The 16,254-nt window shown below is 40.5% G+C and overlaps 3 protein-coding genes across 3 annotated transcripts in view; 2 read left to right on the top strand and 1 right to left on the bottom strand.

The window, feature by feature from the left end:
- The window catches only part of LOC109402118 (uncharacterized), a 35,711-nt gene extending 33,545 nt beyond the window's left edge, over window positions 1-2,166 (top strand). Inside the window, exons 10-12 of the mRNA XM_029852667.2 lie at window positions 720-1,333; window positions 1,390-1,705; window positions 1,765-2,166. Coding sequence (XP_029708527.1) covers window positions 720-1,333; window positions 1,390-1,705; window positions 1,765-2,063 — 1,229 coding nt within the window. The 3' untranslated portion in view covers window positions 2,064-2,166. The remainder of the gene's footprint in view (window positions 1-719; window positions 1,334-1,389; window positions 1,706-1,764) is intronic.
- Window positions 2,127-6,449, bottom strand: LOC109402116 (uncharacterized). The gene is made up of 10 exons (XM_019674740.3): window positions 6,124-6,449; window positions 5,996-6,049; window positions 5,571-5,940; window positions 5,103-5,197; window positions 4,873-5,030; window positions 4,635-4,818; window positions 4,330-4,579; window positions 4,011-4,264; window positions 3,303-3,955; window positions 2,127-3,246 (listed from the first exon to the last, which is right to left on the bottom strand). The coding sequence occupies exons 1-10, from the start codon at window positions 6,170-6,172 to the stop codon at window positions 2,614-2,616; spliced, it is 2,700 nt and encodes an 899-aa protein (XP_019530285.3). The 5' UTR covers window positions 6,173-6,449; the 3' UTR covers window positions 2,127-2,613.
- Window positions 6,450-9,958: 3,509 nt separating this feature from the next.
- On the top strand, window positions 9,959-13,914 carry LOC109402095 (uncharacterized). The gene is made up of 10 exons (XM_029852666.2): window positions 9,959-10,141; window positions 10,216-10,269; window positions 10,326-10,695; window positions 11,139-11,233; window positions 11,306-11,463; window positions 11,518-11,701; window positions 11,759-12,008; window positions 12,070-12,323; window positions 12,381-13,033; window positions 13,090-13,914. Exons 1-10 carry the CDS (start codon window positions 10,090-10,092, stop codon window positions 13,720-13,722), a joined length of 2,703 nt encoding a protein of 900 aa, XP_029708526.1. The 5' UTR covers window positions 9,959-10,089; the 3' UTR covers window positions 13,723-13,914.
- Window positions 13,915-16,254: the final 2,340 nt, after the last annotated feature.

The following is a 16,254-nucleotide window of genomic DNA, read 5'->3' as shown; positions in this document are numbered from 1 at the left end:
CAACACTTGATGTCTGTGTATATTCCGTAACGCACCGGAAAAATCCGTAAGCAAACTATGTACAGTAGAATCACTTGGCATGATATGGGACCTCGCGATGCAGACGACTTGCTCCGTCAATGAGGTAGCATCACAAATCCCACCTCGTCATGATGCTTGTTGTCATCGACACCAGGGGAAGGACACCTAAGAGGAATGTCACTAATATTTGTTCACACCCTAAATTGTCTAGAGGCAAGGCAATTACCATTCAAATTTTCAGACATCCATAAGATCAGCTTTAGTTGAGAAATACCGCATTTGAGGTATGACAGACTGATGTATACAGTAAGTGTGATGTAATACACTGCCGCCACTCGCATAACAGTCCCATCTTTGCTGGGTTTCCTATTCATATGGGACTATTTTGCGAGTGGGGGCAGTACAGTAAGGACCCGATTTTGTCAGCCCCATATTACGACAATCTTTTTGCTCTCGTTATCTTGCGGTCAAATTTTAACCAATTCATCCATGTTTATCATCAAACTACAGCTAAAGAGCAGAACATAGAGAGATAAAAAGTTTGAACATTTGTTTAGGTTTTCGAGGAGAGCAAAAATGTGTTCCGAAAAGGGGCTGACAAAATCGGGTCACTTGTGTATTCAAATGTTAAAGTTAGGTGAAATGTTTACCACTTACAGCACTGTATTGAACATATATTGAAATCCTTTCGCTTACAGATCCCACCTACGGATACATTAGAGTAAATAGCGTTATAAGAAATAGTACCAGCTGCATGGTTGGCGATCGTGAACAATCCAAAGTTGCAAAAGGAATCACAGAGGAGCTAATTTGCTCCGGATATGACTTCTACATTTTGCCGGAAATGTGCAACCTGGTAGTTGGGGCTGGTATAAAAAGAGGAATGTGGAGAGTAGAGCGAGATTACTCATTTACCCTGGGCTTGTCCCAGTTTGGACGAGATTGTGGCGCCGGAGAGCATATGATCGCAACTCGCCTGGCGAGTCATGCAGAATGGTTGCAATCAATTCTGTTACCAAAAGAGCGAAATTCCGGTAACAATGTACAATTTTTGGACACTGATTTGCATGAGGATGATCAATGCGAGACTAACTCCAATGCACCAGGAAAATGTGTCAAAATTGAGGAATGCTCAGACTACTGGAAACATGTGGTGCCCCGAGGAGGAGCGACGTTCTGTTCCACCAGCAATGTAATCTGTTGCCCTACTCCGGTAATCGATGGCCAAAATGCTCAAAACGGTAGGACTGAACTCGAACGGTGTCCAACTGTGCAACGTGATTTGAAACCACTTACTGATAATGGATCACTGGTAAGATTTGAGTAGTAGCTAAGAGACACACTCATTGCAGCATACTTCAATTTCAGGTTCAAATCGGATTCGACGCTAAGGATAGGTACGATTTTCGTTGCGTGGGATCTATAATCACTACACAGCTTATTCTAACTTCGGCCAGTTGCTTCGACGGTAAATTGCCACTTGTTGTACGTCTCTCAGTCAACAATACAATAGTACCAATACGAGCGAAAGTTCAACATAAAAACTACAATGCAACGGACAAGTCTAATGACGTGGCTATTATACAACTGATGAATCCTCTCGTTTGGGACTCTTACATTTTTCCAACATGTCTTTGGATGAATCAAACGCATACGCCTCTGGTCATGAGATTGATTCAACTGGGTAAGTTTGTGCATTGCTTTAACAACATTCTAATAACAACTCTTGATCTCCTATTCCAGACGGAGACTCATTCTCCTCCAAATTCATGATACCTCAGTACAACGTCGACTGTCAACGGGCACATCCTTTCCGGTTGCAGAGATCGCAACTATGTACTAGAGAACCGTACTTTGGTAAAACATGTGCCATGGCGGGTGATGTGCTGCGATCGAATAGCGAAGATGACATTTCCTATTTGGTGGGATTGGCCCAGCCAAGCGGGGATTGTAAATCACGGCAGTATATCACTCTGACTAGGATTTCCCAGCAGTTGGAGTGGATTAAACAGGCTCTGGGTGCCAACTGTTGGAGTATTTAGGAGGCACTCTTTTAATTACAAGTATTACTACCAATTTAAATTAAATACTCGAGTGATGAACTGTACAGTTGGAATAAACGTATTTTTCAAAATGTGTATATAATACGTTTCGTTTTTATTTTTTACGAGAGACGACATAAAACACTGGTTTGTTAATTCAAAGAGAATTTTACATTTAACATTTTTGTACTCGAGAAGTATTTCAGGCCAAACATGTCTAAAGGTCCTATCTGCAGAAGAGAGGCTCTCTTTGGTTTGCCTCTCTTCCATTAATATCTCAGCCGTTAATTTGCATTACGATTGTCTCCTTGCATTGAACGATCGTCAAAACAATCGTCTTTTGATTTGTACTGCAAAAATAGTTGAAAAGTGTACCATTACATAGCAATAACTGAAAGAGAGAGTGAACAAAGAGAGCCTCTCTAATGCAGATAGGACCTATTGAAATGTTTGGCCTGATTTGCTGATTTTCGTTATTATTTTATAGTAACATGTTTTCCATGAAATAATAAATCATTTAATATGAGGCTTGTACTTTATTTAATGCTATTCACAATTTAAACGATCGTCTAATTTCCCCATCATCTATGTTGTCCACAATCCAATCTAAGAAAGCCGCAACCCGTGAGAAGGTCATGTAGGACCACCCCATGCACTCTCTGGTATCCGTTGACAGGCCAATCAAGTATGGAACACCTTCCGCATCTTCCCACCGGAGCATACTGTGCGACTGAAGACACGTGTACTCCCGATATGGATATTTGACGCAAATGTGCGAATCTCGAATCGGGTGGGCATGTGTTCTTTGACAGTCCGAGTTGTACATGGTTAGCAGCTCGATATACTCGATGTCGGTGTCGTCGGTTGTATTGAATGGTTGTAGCATTTCAACTATAAGTGGAGAATGAGTTTGGTTGTTCCACAGGCATGCAGGATGCAGCTGAGGACTCCAGGTGAGGGATTGTGATAGTCGCAGGATAGCAATATCGTTACTGTAATCAGTTGTGTTGAATGAGCTGTGTTTCACAACTTGTCGAACTTGTATCGTGATTTTAGGATTTCCCAGCGGTTGAACAGAAAGAGTTGTTGCGGTGTTCACACAACTTGCAGAAGTTAGTATTGTTCGATCGGAAATGATGGCGCCCATGCAGATATATAGAGTTGAGTTACCAAAAATTCGAACCTACAAGAAAAATTTCATCGATGAACTGATGTTTGAAAAGTTTTTGAAACGCTTACCATTGGAGCACTATTGTTTTCTGGAAGCAAAGCATTTACGAGTTTTGGACACTTCATAAGAAGCGAGTGTTTGTTGCTCCAGGCGTCTTTATCGATGTCTGCATTAGGGCAACAGATCACCGAAGTCGAAGAACAAAATGTGGCCTCTTTTGTGAGTTCAAACTTTTTCCACTTCCGCTGACATCTCGATATTGCAGTGCATCTTCCCGGCATGCCGTGTGCGTCAGTGCATGAATCACCAACGCAGCGGCTGTGATCCAAGAACTGAACTGCATTAGTCGTCGCGCTTTTTGGAAGCAGTACACGCTCCATCCATTTGATATGGCTTTGAATTCTTGTGGACAGCAAATGCTCGCCATAGCCACAGTCTCTCCCAATTTGTACCAAACCATCCAGACGAGGATACAAGTCACCTCTTACAATTATTGTTCTGTCTATGGCTGGGAGAGCACGCCTTATAATTTTGTTAACGTTTGAATATGAACCTCCAAGCTTTAGGTCACATGCTCCGGGTACCAGAAATCGATCTATCCCTGCACAGATAAGTTCATCAGTGATGCCGTCAGGAAAGCGTGGTACAAATTCTCGAGATAATTTGCACGTTGTCTCGGTTTTTGGCTCTATGTAGACAATCAATGGTATCAATGATGGATCTAGAAGATTATTTGTATTAGCGATTTGATTTGAATTACAATGCACATGGTATACCTATACACTCAGGGAAATCTATGCAATAGTAAATGTCTCTCCTCCCAAATCCGAATACGCCATTGGGTTGGTGGACCCACATTTTATCATAATCAATGCAAGCAGGTCGAATATTAATGAAACTGATCAGTTTTGTCAACCGTAGAATGGCAATATTATGGTAGCCGTAAGCCGGATTGTATTGGGGATGCACATTTATTTTTGAGATCTTTATCACACCTTCGTCTGGATGTGATACAGCTGAAGCTGGAATCCTAAAATGAATTGAAATATTCTTCATCGGATACAGACCTTTGTCTTAACATCATCACGGTATTACCCTTGATGATGGACACAATTAGCAACTGTTAGAACTGTATTTTCATCGATGATTGTACCGTAACAATTCTGAGGACTCCCATCAATATTCCACATTAGCTGAACAAGATATGTTGGAGGAATATCTGTATATATATGATCAGTGTAGCCAGTATACTCGTACACATGGGTATTGTTGAAAGGCCTTGTGTAGATATCTTCACGGAATTTCTGGAAGCGTAATGCGCAGAATGTGGCGTTGAAAATATCATCTAAAATTGAGTTGTTTAGTTCATTCGTTTAAGTTTTGCGTCTTTGATGCCAAACCTTCAATAACAGTGCCACCTTGCCGCATAGTTGCTAGAATCCAGTCATGGTACGGGCCTATTTTAGTGTACACTCCAGGATTTGATAATCCACAGGGCAATCCGAATGAAGTGACAGCCACTATGAAAGGCGTAAGACGGGTGTGGTGTAACAGCTTGACTTGAAGTGGACCACCGGAATCGCCCTGCAATATTTGTAATCGATCCAACATAATTCATAGATATCGTTGTCTACTCACTTCACAGGTGTCCATCTTCTCATCGACAGCACAAAGATGGTTCTCATGAAGACCAGCAGTCAAACCTCGAACAAGTTCACTAGTATAAAACTTTTCACATTTGGAGGATTCCAAGGGCTTTAGCGTAACTTTTAGCAGCGAAGGAGTGCGATCCTCAACTGAAAGATTGAAGGTTAACTAGCTCATTTACTTACGTACTTACTTGATTGTGTTTAATAAGAATAACCTACAATGACCAGTGCTGCCCCATCCAGTAGCGACGAGTTCTGTAAAACGTATCTCAGGGTCGATCCAAAGACATGCTGGGCATACTGTATCATGTATCCTGAAATTGGAAAAAGGATTTATGGATTTACTTGTTATTCATATTATGAATAATAAAGTACTTATACTGCATAGTTCTCTTCGCTATTTTGCTTGTTATGGAATTTACGGAAAATTTGCCTATACTTTTAACAGGAACCTTATATTGTTTTTAGTTTCGCTGCACAGTATTGCTCTAATTTTATTGAAGTGTTCAAAATGTATGTTGATCTTAGTAGTTCCTTTATCAAGCTCTCAAAAACAGATGTTGAATTGAAAACCCATTCATCCTGCACTGTCGGGAATAGGGCACTTTCGTGAAATGTGCTAATGAACTTGAAATGATCCAATATTCAATTTCGGTGCATCCCCTATGTTTTTAATTCACACCTTACCTAACAGGCTTTTCCAACTTCATCAGTGCTATGTCATGGTACTTCACTCCAAATCGATGTAGCGGGTGTCTATATATTCGAGATATCTTAAATTGTTGGGCATATTCGTCATCATCGTCGGTTTCCAAATTCAAGTCGCCAAACCGAACAATATCCGGTCGAATATTCCGGTGATCTACCACGCAATGTGCCGCAGTCAGTACGAAGTCCATCCAAATCAATGTTCCTCCACAATGCCACAGTACTTTCCCATCATCCTGGGTCCACCCTATGGCTCCCATGTGAGCGAATTCTTTCAACAACGCCGGGCTTCCAGAAGCAGGAGCAGAGGCCCCGGCATCGATGAGTTGATGAAAACGCAATCTGCAATCTTGATAACATTTCATAGAGTATTTGGTGTCTTGTTTCCTTATTTGTATTAATACCATCCAATGTGTGCCGTTCATTTGATAACATTCGGTTTGCATCCCAATGTCGACCTTGAACACATAAATGTTAATCATGTGCTAAACCTTCAAAAATTCTTAACACAATCAGTATTCACAGAACAAACCTTCGCAAATCACCGCCGCTGTAATTAGCCATCTCAGTGCGCCGAACATAGCGAAAGATTACAAGTGCACCATTTGCTACTAAGCTACAAACTGCCGACCAAAATCAAAACACTGGGTATTCATCCCAAACAAATCTCGTCGGTGAGAACTTATTGGTGATTCCTCTCTTGCGTGATCGTCGTTCCTATTAAAAGATAACAGGTTTTGAACAGCACAGGTCGATGGGTTGAGACTGGCTGTTAGCTTCATCGCGCCGTCGTCGTCTCGTCATTGATAGGGAAGAACCCCACTCTCTCGTTCGATGATTGAGATGGATGCGATGTTATTCACTAGGTTTGTTACTGGGTGTCAGGGATCGTTGGTGATTTTTCGTTGTTCTTCTTTTAACTGAATTGAACATCTCTAGTTTTTAGTTTTACCAAATCGCTGCATGTGAACTTGAAATCAGGGGGAGACGATGTGTAAGCTAAGGGGACTAGCTCTCTTCATCTTGTGGGTACGGAACACAGTGTTCAAGGAAGGGCTGATTTGCTCTCATCCGGTATAACACCACACATCAAGTCAAGTTTCTTCAGACTCTAGTTTAATTTAAAAAAACTTCACTAATACTTTACTTTTGCAAAAGAAAATAAAAAATGAATAACTCTTTTAAAGAAAAACTAGAAAGGACGAGCAAATTCCTTTTAATTCTACTACTGTGCTTATCTTCGGACAGATAGGCCTATTTCGTCTGTGACTTACAGACTTCTTCAGTGTCAAGTGCTTCAGTGCTCGACACTGAAGAAGTCTGTAAGTCACAGACGAAATAGGCCTATCTGTCCGAAGATAAGCACAGTAGTAGAATTAAAAGGAATTTGCTCGTCCTTTCTAGTTTTTCTTTAAAAGAGTTATTCATTTTTTATTTTCTTTTGCAAAAGTAAAGTATTAGTGAAGTGTTTTTAAATTAAACTAGAGTCTGAAGTAACAATTTCTACTAAAAGCTCTAAAGTAATAGTAAAGCAAGTCAAGTTGTCCAACACGTTCAGATACGCATATCTGTTCCACTACTGGAATTCTACGCATAACATGCTCCACTGTTTATTTTCTACGCACTCAACGCTTCACAACTGGATAACTTCTATCAACTCAAAGAATTCGTTGGTACCCACCTTCATTTTTCTAAACACTGTACTCCGCATGAGTTTCTGGTCAATGTCACGCGTAGTTCCATTTCCATTTGTAGATGTCAGCCTATAATTTTAATGTAACCACTGCAAATATATATAGTTTAGAAGCATGTTCTTTCGGACGCTTTTGAAAGCTTACCGAACTTTGCTGCTTCGTGTTTAAGGAGAAACTTCAGAGAACACAAACATGGCTGCCACAATGGCCGACTTTATCATTCTACTCACGATTTCACGAGCACCAATCCTGAAAATGGCACAAATTTCCCAAATGGAGGAGATCGTGCATCTGGGGCCGACCTACTGATTACTGAAGGCGGATACAGCTCTGCCAAAGCAAAAACAAAGACCGGATTTCGTAGCTATTGAGCCCGACTCGTCGCATTACTCCTTTCAGAGCCATGTTGATTGACTACTACCCACTCGATCGCAGTTGTGGAGGAGTTGATGAGCTACAGCTTTGGTCCTCTGCACGTGGGACTTACTTCTAACAAATAAATATATGAATACTTGCTAGTAAGTCACAGTTACTTCTCCGTAACTAAAACCTGCTACAAGCAACAGATCAGATGGCGCGTGTGGATCCGGAGAATGGCTAGCTCAGGCGCTATACAAGAGGTTGTCCAGTTAACAGCCTTTGCTCATAGCCTTCGGTCGTGTTTTCTAATCGCTTCCGTGCTCCGTACGTTTTGCTACTGTAGTTAAAATGAGCTGTATTCGGAAAAATACTCTCGTGGTTGATTTGGGCGCTAATAAAATGTTCTATGGAAAACGAAATCAAGTTGAATCTCGAGGATGTTAAGTGTATTCAATAACACAATACTCGTAACTGCGTCTTCATATAGATGAAAGACAATGAGCCAGCGCTGCGAAGAACAACAGAACAACAGAACAACAGAACAACAGAACAACAGAACAACAGAACAACAGAACAACAGAACAACAGAACAACAGAACAACAGAACAACAGAACAACAGAACAACAGAACAACAGAACAACAGAACAACAGAACAACAGAACAACAGAACAACAGAACAACAGAACAACAGAACAACAGAACAACAGAACAACAGAACAACAGAACAACAGAACAACAGAACAACAGAACAACAGAACAACAGAACAACAGAACAACAGAACAACAGAACAACAGAACAACAGAACAACAGAACAACAGAACAACAGAACAACAGAACAACAGAACAACAGAACAACAGAACAACAGAACAACAGAACAACAGAACAACAGAACAACAGAACAACAGAACAACAGAACAACAGAACAACAGAACAACAGAACAACAGAACAACAGAACAACAGAACAACAGAACAACAGAACAACAGAACAACAGAACAACAGAACAACAGAACAACAGAACAACAGAACAACAGAACAACAGAACAACAGAACAACAGAACAACAGAACAACAGAACAACAGAACAACAGAACAACAGAACAACAGAACAACAGAACAACAGAACAACAGAACAACAGAACAACAGAACAACAGAACAACAGAACAACAGAACAACAGAACAACAGAACAACAGAACAACAGAACAACAGAACAACAGAACAACAGAACAACAGAACAACAGAACAACAGAACAACAGAACAACAGAACAACAGAACAACAGAACAACAGAACAACAGAACAACAGAACAACAGAACAACAGAACAACAGAACAACAGAACAACAGAACAACAGAACAACAGAACAACAGAACAACAGAACAACAGAACAACAGAACAACAGAACAACAGAACAACAGAACAACAGAACAACAGAACAACAGAACAACAGAACAACAGAACAACAGAACAACAGAACAACAGAACAACAGAACAACAGAACAACAGAACAACAGAACAACAGAACAACAGAACAACAGAACAACAGAACAACAGAACAACAGAACAACAGAACAACAGAACAACAGAACAACAGAACAACAGAACAACAGAACAACAGAACAACAGAACAACAGAACAACAGAACAACAGAACAACAGAACAACAGAACAACAGAACAACAGAACAACAGAACAACAGAACAACAGAACAACAGAACAACAGAACAACAGAACAACAGAACAACAGAACAACAGAACAACAGAACAACAGAACAACAGAACAACAGAACAACAGAACAACAGAACAACAGAACAACAGAACAACAGAACAACAGAACAACAGAACAACATTTCATACCTGACGAGAAGTAAACTAAGGTCGGGTTTTCCTAACCTAAATTAATACTAACGAAAACCTATAGTTTTCCAGATAATAAGTATAAAGTAGCCACAAAACCAAATTCAACCAGATACGAGAGCCATCTTGCTATCCAGATCACTTAAACCTAAGGCACATAACTCAAACTAAATAACGGAAGCCTTTCGCTCTCTAGATAACCTTCAGACTAAGCAAATGTGCATCTTTGACCTAGCTGAACAACGACAACGAGTACCTCACCCATAACTAACTTCAATCGCACAATAGAAACTAACACAAAGCTGATGATCTATGCGATACTGACTTACGATGAAATGCGTGCAACCCCATGCGTCTCCTGGTTGTCTGGGACGGTTTGCAGATTTTGTGAATAGCGACGACGCGATGCAGCTAGCAGCAGTCCTCAATCCATCGATGTCTGCGCTTCTCGAAACCTGTTATCTGTCACACTAAGAGAGCTAAGAGAGGAATCACGATTAAGTTCTCAGTTGAGATTCGTTTGGGTTGAATACCGTTTTAAATTTTTAGCTCAGCACTCAGTAATGGTATTTGCAGTCATTCGACATGTTCGGCGCACTGAATTGGTTAATCACGGTGCTGGTGGTGATTTGTGAAGGTTAGTTCTGCGAAAAGTGCATGTATTGAGAAATTTTGAAGGACTATCACTTAATTGACATTTATATGTTCAAGGTCGACATTGGGATGCAGACCGAATGTTATCAAATGAACGAAGCACATTGGATGGTATTGATATCAACTAGAAAACCAGGAAAAAATGTACTAAAGAAAATGCTATCAAGATTGCAGATCGCGTTTTCATGAGCTCATTGCATCGGGGGCAGCTGCTCCTGCTAATGGGAAGCCAGCGTTGTTGAAAGAATTCGCACACATGGGAGCTATAGGGTGGACTCAGGATGATGGGAAAGTACTGTGGCATTGTGGAGGCACATTGATTTGGATGGACTACGTTCTGACTGCGGCGCATTGCGTGGTAGATCACCGGAATATTCGACCGGATATTGTCCGGTTCGGCGACTTGAACTTGGAATCTGACGATGATGATGAATATGCCCAGCAGTCTAAGGTTGCTCAGATATATAGACACCCGCAGCATCGGTTTGGCGTGAAATACCATGACATAGCACTGATGAAGTTGGAACAGCCTATCAGGTAGGTTTCGTGCTGCGAATGAAAGGCTTAGGGGAAACACCGATTTTCGCCGAACACTAACCAAAACGAGTTCCAAATCACGCTAAAACCACTCAGCACCAAGATGCATATGAGTACATAAGTGAATAATTTACAAACCTTTCCAAAAACGTGTAAAAGTCTCACATTCACCAAATCTGCTCTTCCTGTGGGATGTTAAATGGAGACGCAAGAGCTGATTTTATGAATGTGTAACTCTTACACATATTTGGTATTCTACTCATGGACCTACTCATTGTACATTTTTAAGTGCTGAGCGGTTTTAACGTGTTAGCAGATGAAACTAAGGTGCATGTGGACTCGCCACCTTGAGCTTGAAACGGTTTGTAAGTCTTCGTTTGTGTATGGATGGAAACCAGTTCCTAAAATTACGCACTATGCCGCTTTTTTTTTGCCAATTCCAGGTTGCATGACACAGTATGCCCAGCATGTCTTTGGATCGATCCAGAGATACGTTTTACAGAATTCGTCGCTACTGGATGGGGCAGCACTGGTCATTGTATGTTCTATTTGTTATACCCAACCAAGTAATCAGGTGAGTAAGTAAGTTGATAAACCTTCAATCTTTTAGTTGAGGATCGCACTCCTTCGCTGCTAAAAGTTTCGCTAAAGCCCTTGGAATCCTCCAAATGTACAAAGTTTTATACTAGTGAACTTGTTCGAGGTTTGAGTGCTGGACTGCATGAGAACCATCTGTGCGCTGTCGATGAGAAGATGGATACCTGTGAAGTGAGTAGACTATAATTTCTATGAATTTATGTCGGATCAAATAAATAATTACAGGGTGATTCCGGTGGTCCACTTCAAGTCAAACTGCTACACCACACCCATCTTACGCCTTACGTAGTGGCTGTCACCTCGTTCGGATTGCCCTGTGGATTATCAAATCCTGGAGTGTACACTAAAATAGGTCCGTACCATGACTGGATTCTAGCAACTATGCGACAAAGTGGTGCTGTTATTGAAGGTTTGGCAAAACAGAAGCATTCTCAATACCACGTGAATTACCATCTCAATATTTTAGATGACATTTTCAACACCACATTTTGTGCATTACGATTCCAGAAATTTCGTGAACATATATATACAACGCCTATCAACAAAACACACGTGTACGAGTTTAATGGCCTCACTAAGCATATATATACAGATGATCCACCTACATATCTTGTTCAGCTAATGTGGAATGTTAACGGAGGTCCTCGGAACTGTTATGGTACAATCATTGATGAAAATACAGTTCTTACAGTTGCTAATTGTGTTCATCATCAAGGGTAACACCGTGAGTTTCCTTGATAGTCTGTGTACGATGTAGAATATTTGAATTTATTTCAGGATACCAGCTTCATCTGTCTCACATCCAGAGGAGGGTGTATTGAATATCTCAAAAATAAATGTGCATCCTAAATATAACCCAGATTACGGCTACCATAATATTGCCATTTTACGCTTGGAGAAACTGTACAGATTCATTAACATAAGACCAGCTTGCATTGATTATGCCAACGTATCTTTTGATCAGCCAAATGGCGTATTTGGATTCGGAAGGAAAGACATTTACTATTGTTTTGATTTCCCAGAGTGTATAGGTATTCCAACATACACATTATGTACGAATTAAGTCGCAAATGCAAGTTATGTTCTAGATTCATCGCTGATACCATTGATTGTCTACGTAGAACCAAAGGATGAGGAAACCTGCAGATTATCCAAAGAGTTTGTACCACACTTTCCAGACGGCATCACTGATGAACTTATTTGTGCAGGTACTGATCGATTTCTGGTACCCGAAGCATGTGATCTGAAGCTTGGAGGCTCATATTCAGAGTATAATAAAATTGATACACGTAGACTTCCAGCCCTAGACAGAACCATAGTTATATTTGGCGACTTGTATCCTCCACTGGATGGTTTGGTACAAATTGGACGGGACTGTGGCTATGGGGAACATTTGCTGGCCACACGACTTCGGAGTCATTTGAAATGGATGGAGCGCGTATTGCTTCCAAAAAGAGCGACGATAAACTCAGTTCAATTCCTAGATCACAGTCGCCGCGTAGGAGATTCGTGCACTGATGCCCATAACCTTCCGGGAAGGTGCACAGCAATATCGAGATGTCAGCGGAAGTGGAAAAAGTTTGAACTCACAAAAGAAGCCACATTCTGCTCTTCGACTTCGGTGATCTGTTGCCCTAACGCAGACATCGATAAAGACGCCTGGAGCAACAAACACTCGCTTCTTATGAAGTGTCCAAAACTCGTGAACGCTTTGCTTCCAGAGAACAATGGTGCACCAATGGTGAGTGTTTCTAAAACTATACAAACATCAATTCATTCATGGTTTTCGTCTTCTAGGCTCGAATTTTTGATAGCTCAAACCGATATATCTGCATGGGCGCCATCATTTCCGATCGAACAATACTTACTTCTGCTAGCTGTGTGAACACCGAAACCACTCTTTCTGTTCAACCGCTAGGAAATCCTAAAATCACAATACAAGTTCGACAAGTTGTGAAACACAGCTCCTTCAACACAACTGATTACAGTAACGATATCGCTATCCTGCGATTACCACAATCCATGGTCTGGAATCCTCAGCTTCATCCAGCATGCCTGTGGAACAACCAAACTCATTCTCCACTTATAGTTGAAATGCTACAACCATTCAATACAACCGACGACACCGACATCGAGTATATCGAGCTGCTAACGATGTACAACTCGGACTGTCAAAGAACACATGCCCACCCGATTCGAGATTCGCACATTTGCGTCAAATATCCATATCGGGAGTACACGTGTCTTCCGTCGCACAGTATGCTCCGATGGGAAGATGCGGAAGGTGTTCCATACTTGATTGGCCTGTCAACGGATACCAGAGAGTGTATGGGGTGGTCCTACATGACCTTCTCACGGGTTACGGCTTTCGTCGATTGGATTGTGGACAACATAGATGATAAGGAGATCAGACGATCTTTTAATGTGTAAAGGCTTATTAAAAATCAAGTGTAGTTTCAGACTTACAGATTCAACCATATGTTTCATTTCAAAGGGATGGAAATCACCGAACTTTTCTCGAAACAATATTGAACAAGTAATCGTTGCAAACGATTATCCGACTGTGATTTACGGCTAGGTTCTGAGGAATTTCTTGTTTAACCCTTGCCATGCATGACCCAATATGGTCAAGAGATGGACTCTGAGCGTGCACTGCGTCAGCGGGATGAACTTAAGCTAATGCACGAAGTTGGTTAATGGAACACATACAGGGGATGGCCAAAATGTTTGGGATAGGTAACTTTTTTTCTCTCACAAAAAAAAAATCAACATGCTATAACTTTTCATAGAGTGCATCAAAAAATCTCAAATTTTGACTATTTGTCAACCTGTTAAATGTGCATCATTGGCACAAATTTGGGCTCGATTGATTAACCTTTCGCAAAGTTAGAACCATTCGGGTAAAACACTATTTTTTAGACAACTCATTTTTGAGCTGTCATAACTCGGAAACCAGTGAACCGAATTGAATGAAATTTTGAACGTACACTAACAATATACAAATGCTTCACAAACTATTAAAACATAGATACTTTTTGAACGTAGAAAAAAATTATCTTAGATAGACACTTTTTGGAATTTTTTTACGTCAATGTCAATAAATTTTAGTGTTGATGTCCAAAGATTTTCCACTTCTGTTCTCAAGTTATCTTTAATCAGATATATTAGAGCCAATTTAGCTTAAAGGAAGAACACATTTAGTAATTTTTGTGTGGTATTGTAAATTTGACTCTATATGGGTAAAAATTTCAACCCGGTGTAACTTAATTCGCCGTGAAAAAAATTACATTTTATAACGTTGTATTAAGTATCAATATATTGTTGATACCCTGCAACCTCCATTTAAGTCGATGCATGGCTGATCGAAAATAATTTTTACCGTGCAAGCAATGACAAAACTATAGATTTTTATATTTTTTAACACTTCGCATGACACAGGAGATTTGTCAAAAAATATAAAACTGTATAGTTTAGTCATTGCCGGTACGGTAAAAATTATTTTCGATCAGCCATGCATCGACTTAAATGGAGGTTTCAGTGTAAACGTTAAAAAAATCATTCATTTCGGTTCACTGGTTTCCGAGATATGACAGCTCAAATATGAGTTGTCTAAAAAAATGTGTTATTTTGTTAGCGTTTCATTTCATAAAGTTTCATTTAATTTCATCTCACCTTACGAGTAGAATAGCATTTGAACCATTTTTGATTGAACTGAACGATGTTCCACAACCGTGGGTCATTTGGATAAAATTATTATCGTGTATGTTTAGGAGAGTGAGCAAGAAAAAAGAAAAAGCTAGTTTCGTCAATGGTTCTATATTGGTGAAGTACGGAGCCATTTTATTTTGTACAAAATAAAACGTAAATTAAACAAAAATGTCCATTTACCTGTTTTAATGAGATTTGTTGTGCTAAAGAAGCATGACTGCATTTTATCTTATTGATTCACACCATTCTCACTTCTAAAACATGCTTGTATCCCTACACGCTAAAACCACTTAGCACCTAAAATGTGTCCCATCTACAAAAAGGGCGACAAGTTGGATTGCGGGAACTATCGCGCGACCACCCGGGTAGAGGAAAAGAGTTTATTAATAGCATAATCTGATATTGAGATCAAAATGTGATATTCGTTTGATTGATATAAATATTTAGATTTTGTGAGATCTAACCAATAGCAGCAAGCTATTCGATTGATCTTGAAATATCAAATTTTGATATTGTTCAGATGTTCCAGGAACATTTTTCAGATATTATTTTCAGATCTTTTATCTCTTATATCAATCGAACCAATATCACGTTTTGATCGTCAGTACTTCACCTCTACCCGGGGCACACTACTGAGCGCCTACAAGGTACTCTCTCAAATTTTATGCCACCGTCTATCACCGATTGCAAGAGAGTTCGTGGGGCAATATGGACTTATCCACCGATGAACCGAATGCATCGCGGTCCGAAAATTTTGACACTAGAGCGGGGTCTTTCCAATTAGAATTGAACGATTCTGATTGGGAATGGCCCCGCTCTAGTGTCAAAATTCCCGGACCGCGATGAATTTGGTTTATCGGTGGATAAGTCCATCAGGCTGAATTCATGGGTGAACGCGCTACAACGGAGCAGATGCTCGCCATCTGCCAGGTGTTGCAGAAATGCCGCGAATACAACGTACCCACGCATCACTTGTTCATCGATTCCAAAACGGCGTATGATACAATCGATCGAGAACAGCTATGGCAGATTATGCACGAATACGGATTCCCGGATAAACTGATACGATTGATCAAGGCGACGATGGATCGAATGATGTGCGTAGTTCGAGTATCAGGGGCACTCTCGAGCCCCTTCGAATCTCACAGAGGGTTACGGCTGTTCAACATTGCTTTTGAGGGTGTAATAAGGAGAGCGGGGATACACACGAGTGGGACGATTGCACGAAGTCTTTTCAGCTGCTTGGTTTCGCTG

The sequence above is a fragment of the Aedes albopictus genome, chromosome 2, assembly GCF_035046485.1.
Source record: "Aedes albopictus strain Foshan chromosome 2, AalbF5, whole genome shotgun sequence".
Classification (NCBI taxonomy): Eukaryota; Metazoa; Arthropoda; class Insecta; order Diptera; family Culicidae; genus Aedes; species Aedes albopictus.
This window is presented reverse-complemented; position numbering and strand designations above follow the sequence as displayed.

What these genes read in the sequence shown, in the direction of transcription:
- LOC109402116 (XM_019674740.3), bottom strand. Translation starts at nt 6,172, where the DNA reads ATGTTCGGCGCACTGAGATGGCTAATTACAGCGGCGGTGATTTGCGAA. An exon ending in ATGGGGCAGCACTGGTCATT is followed by an intron (nt 5,031 to 5,102) that starts GTAGGTTATTCT and finishes TCAATCTTTCAG; the next exon opens with TTGAGGATCGCACTCCTTCG. An exon ending in AGAAGATGGACACCTGTGAA is followed by an intron (nt 4,819 to 4,872) that starts GTGAGTAGACAA and finishes CAAATATTGCAG; the next exon opens with GGCGATTCCGGTGGTCCACT.
- LOC109402095 (XM_029852666.2), top strand. Translation starts at nt 10,090, where the DNA reads ATGTTCGGCGCACTGAATTGGTTAATCACGGTGCTGGTGGTGATTTGT. An exon ending in TGAACGAAGCACATTGGATG is followed by an intron (nt 10,270 to 10,325) that starts GTATTGATATCA and finishes AATGCTATCAAG; the next exon opens with ATTGCAGATCGCGTTTTCAT. An exon ending in TGATTTCCCAGAGTGTATAG is followed by an intron (nt 12,324 to 12,380) that starts GTATTCCAACAT and finishes GTTATGTTCTAG; the next exon opens with ATTCATCGCTGATACCATTG.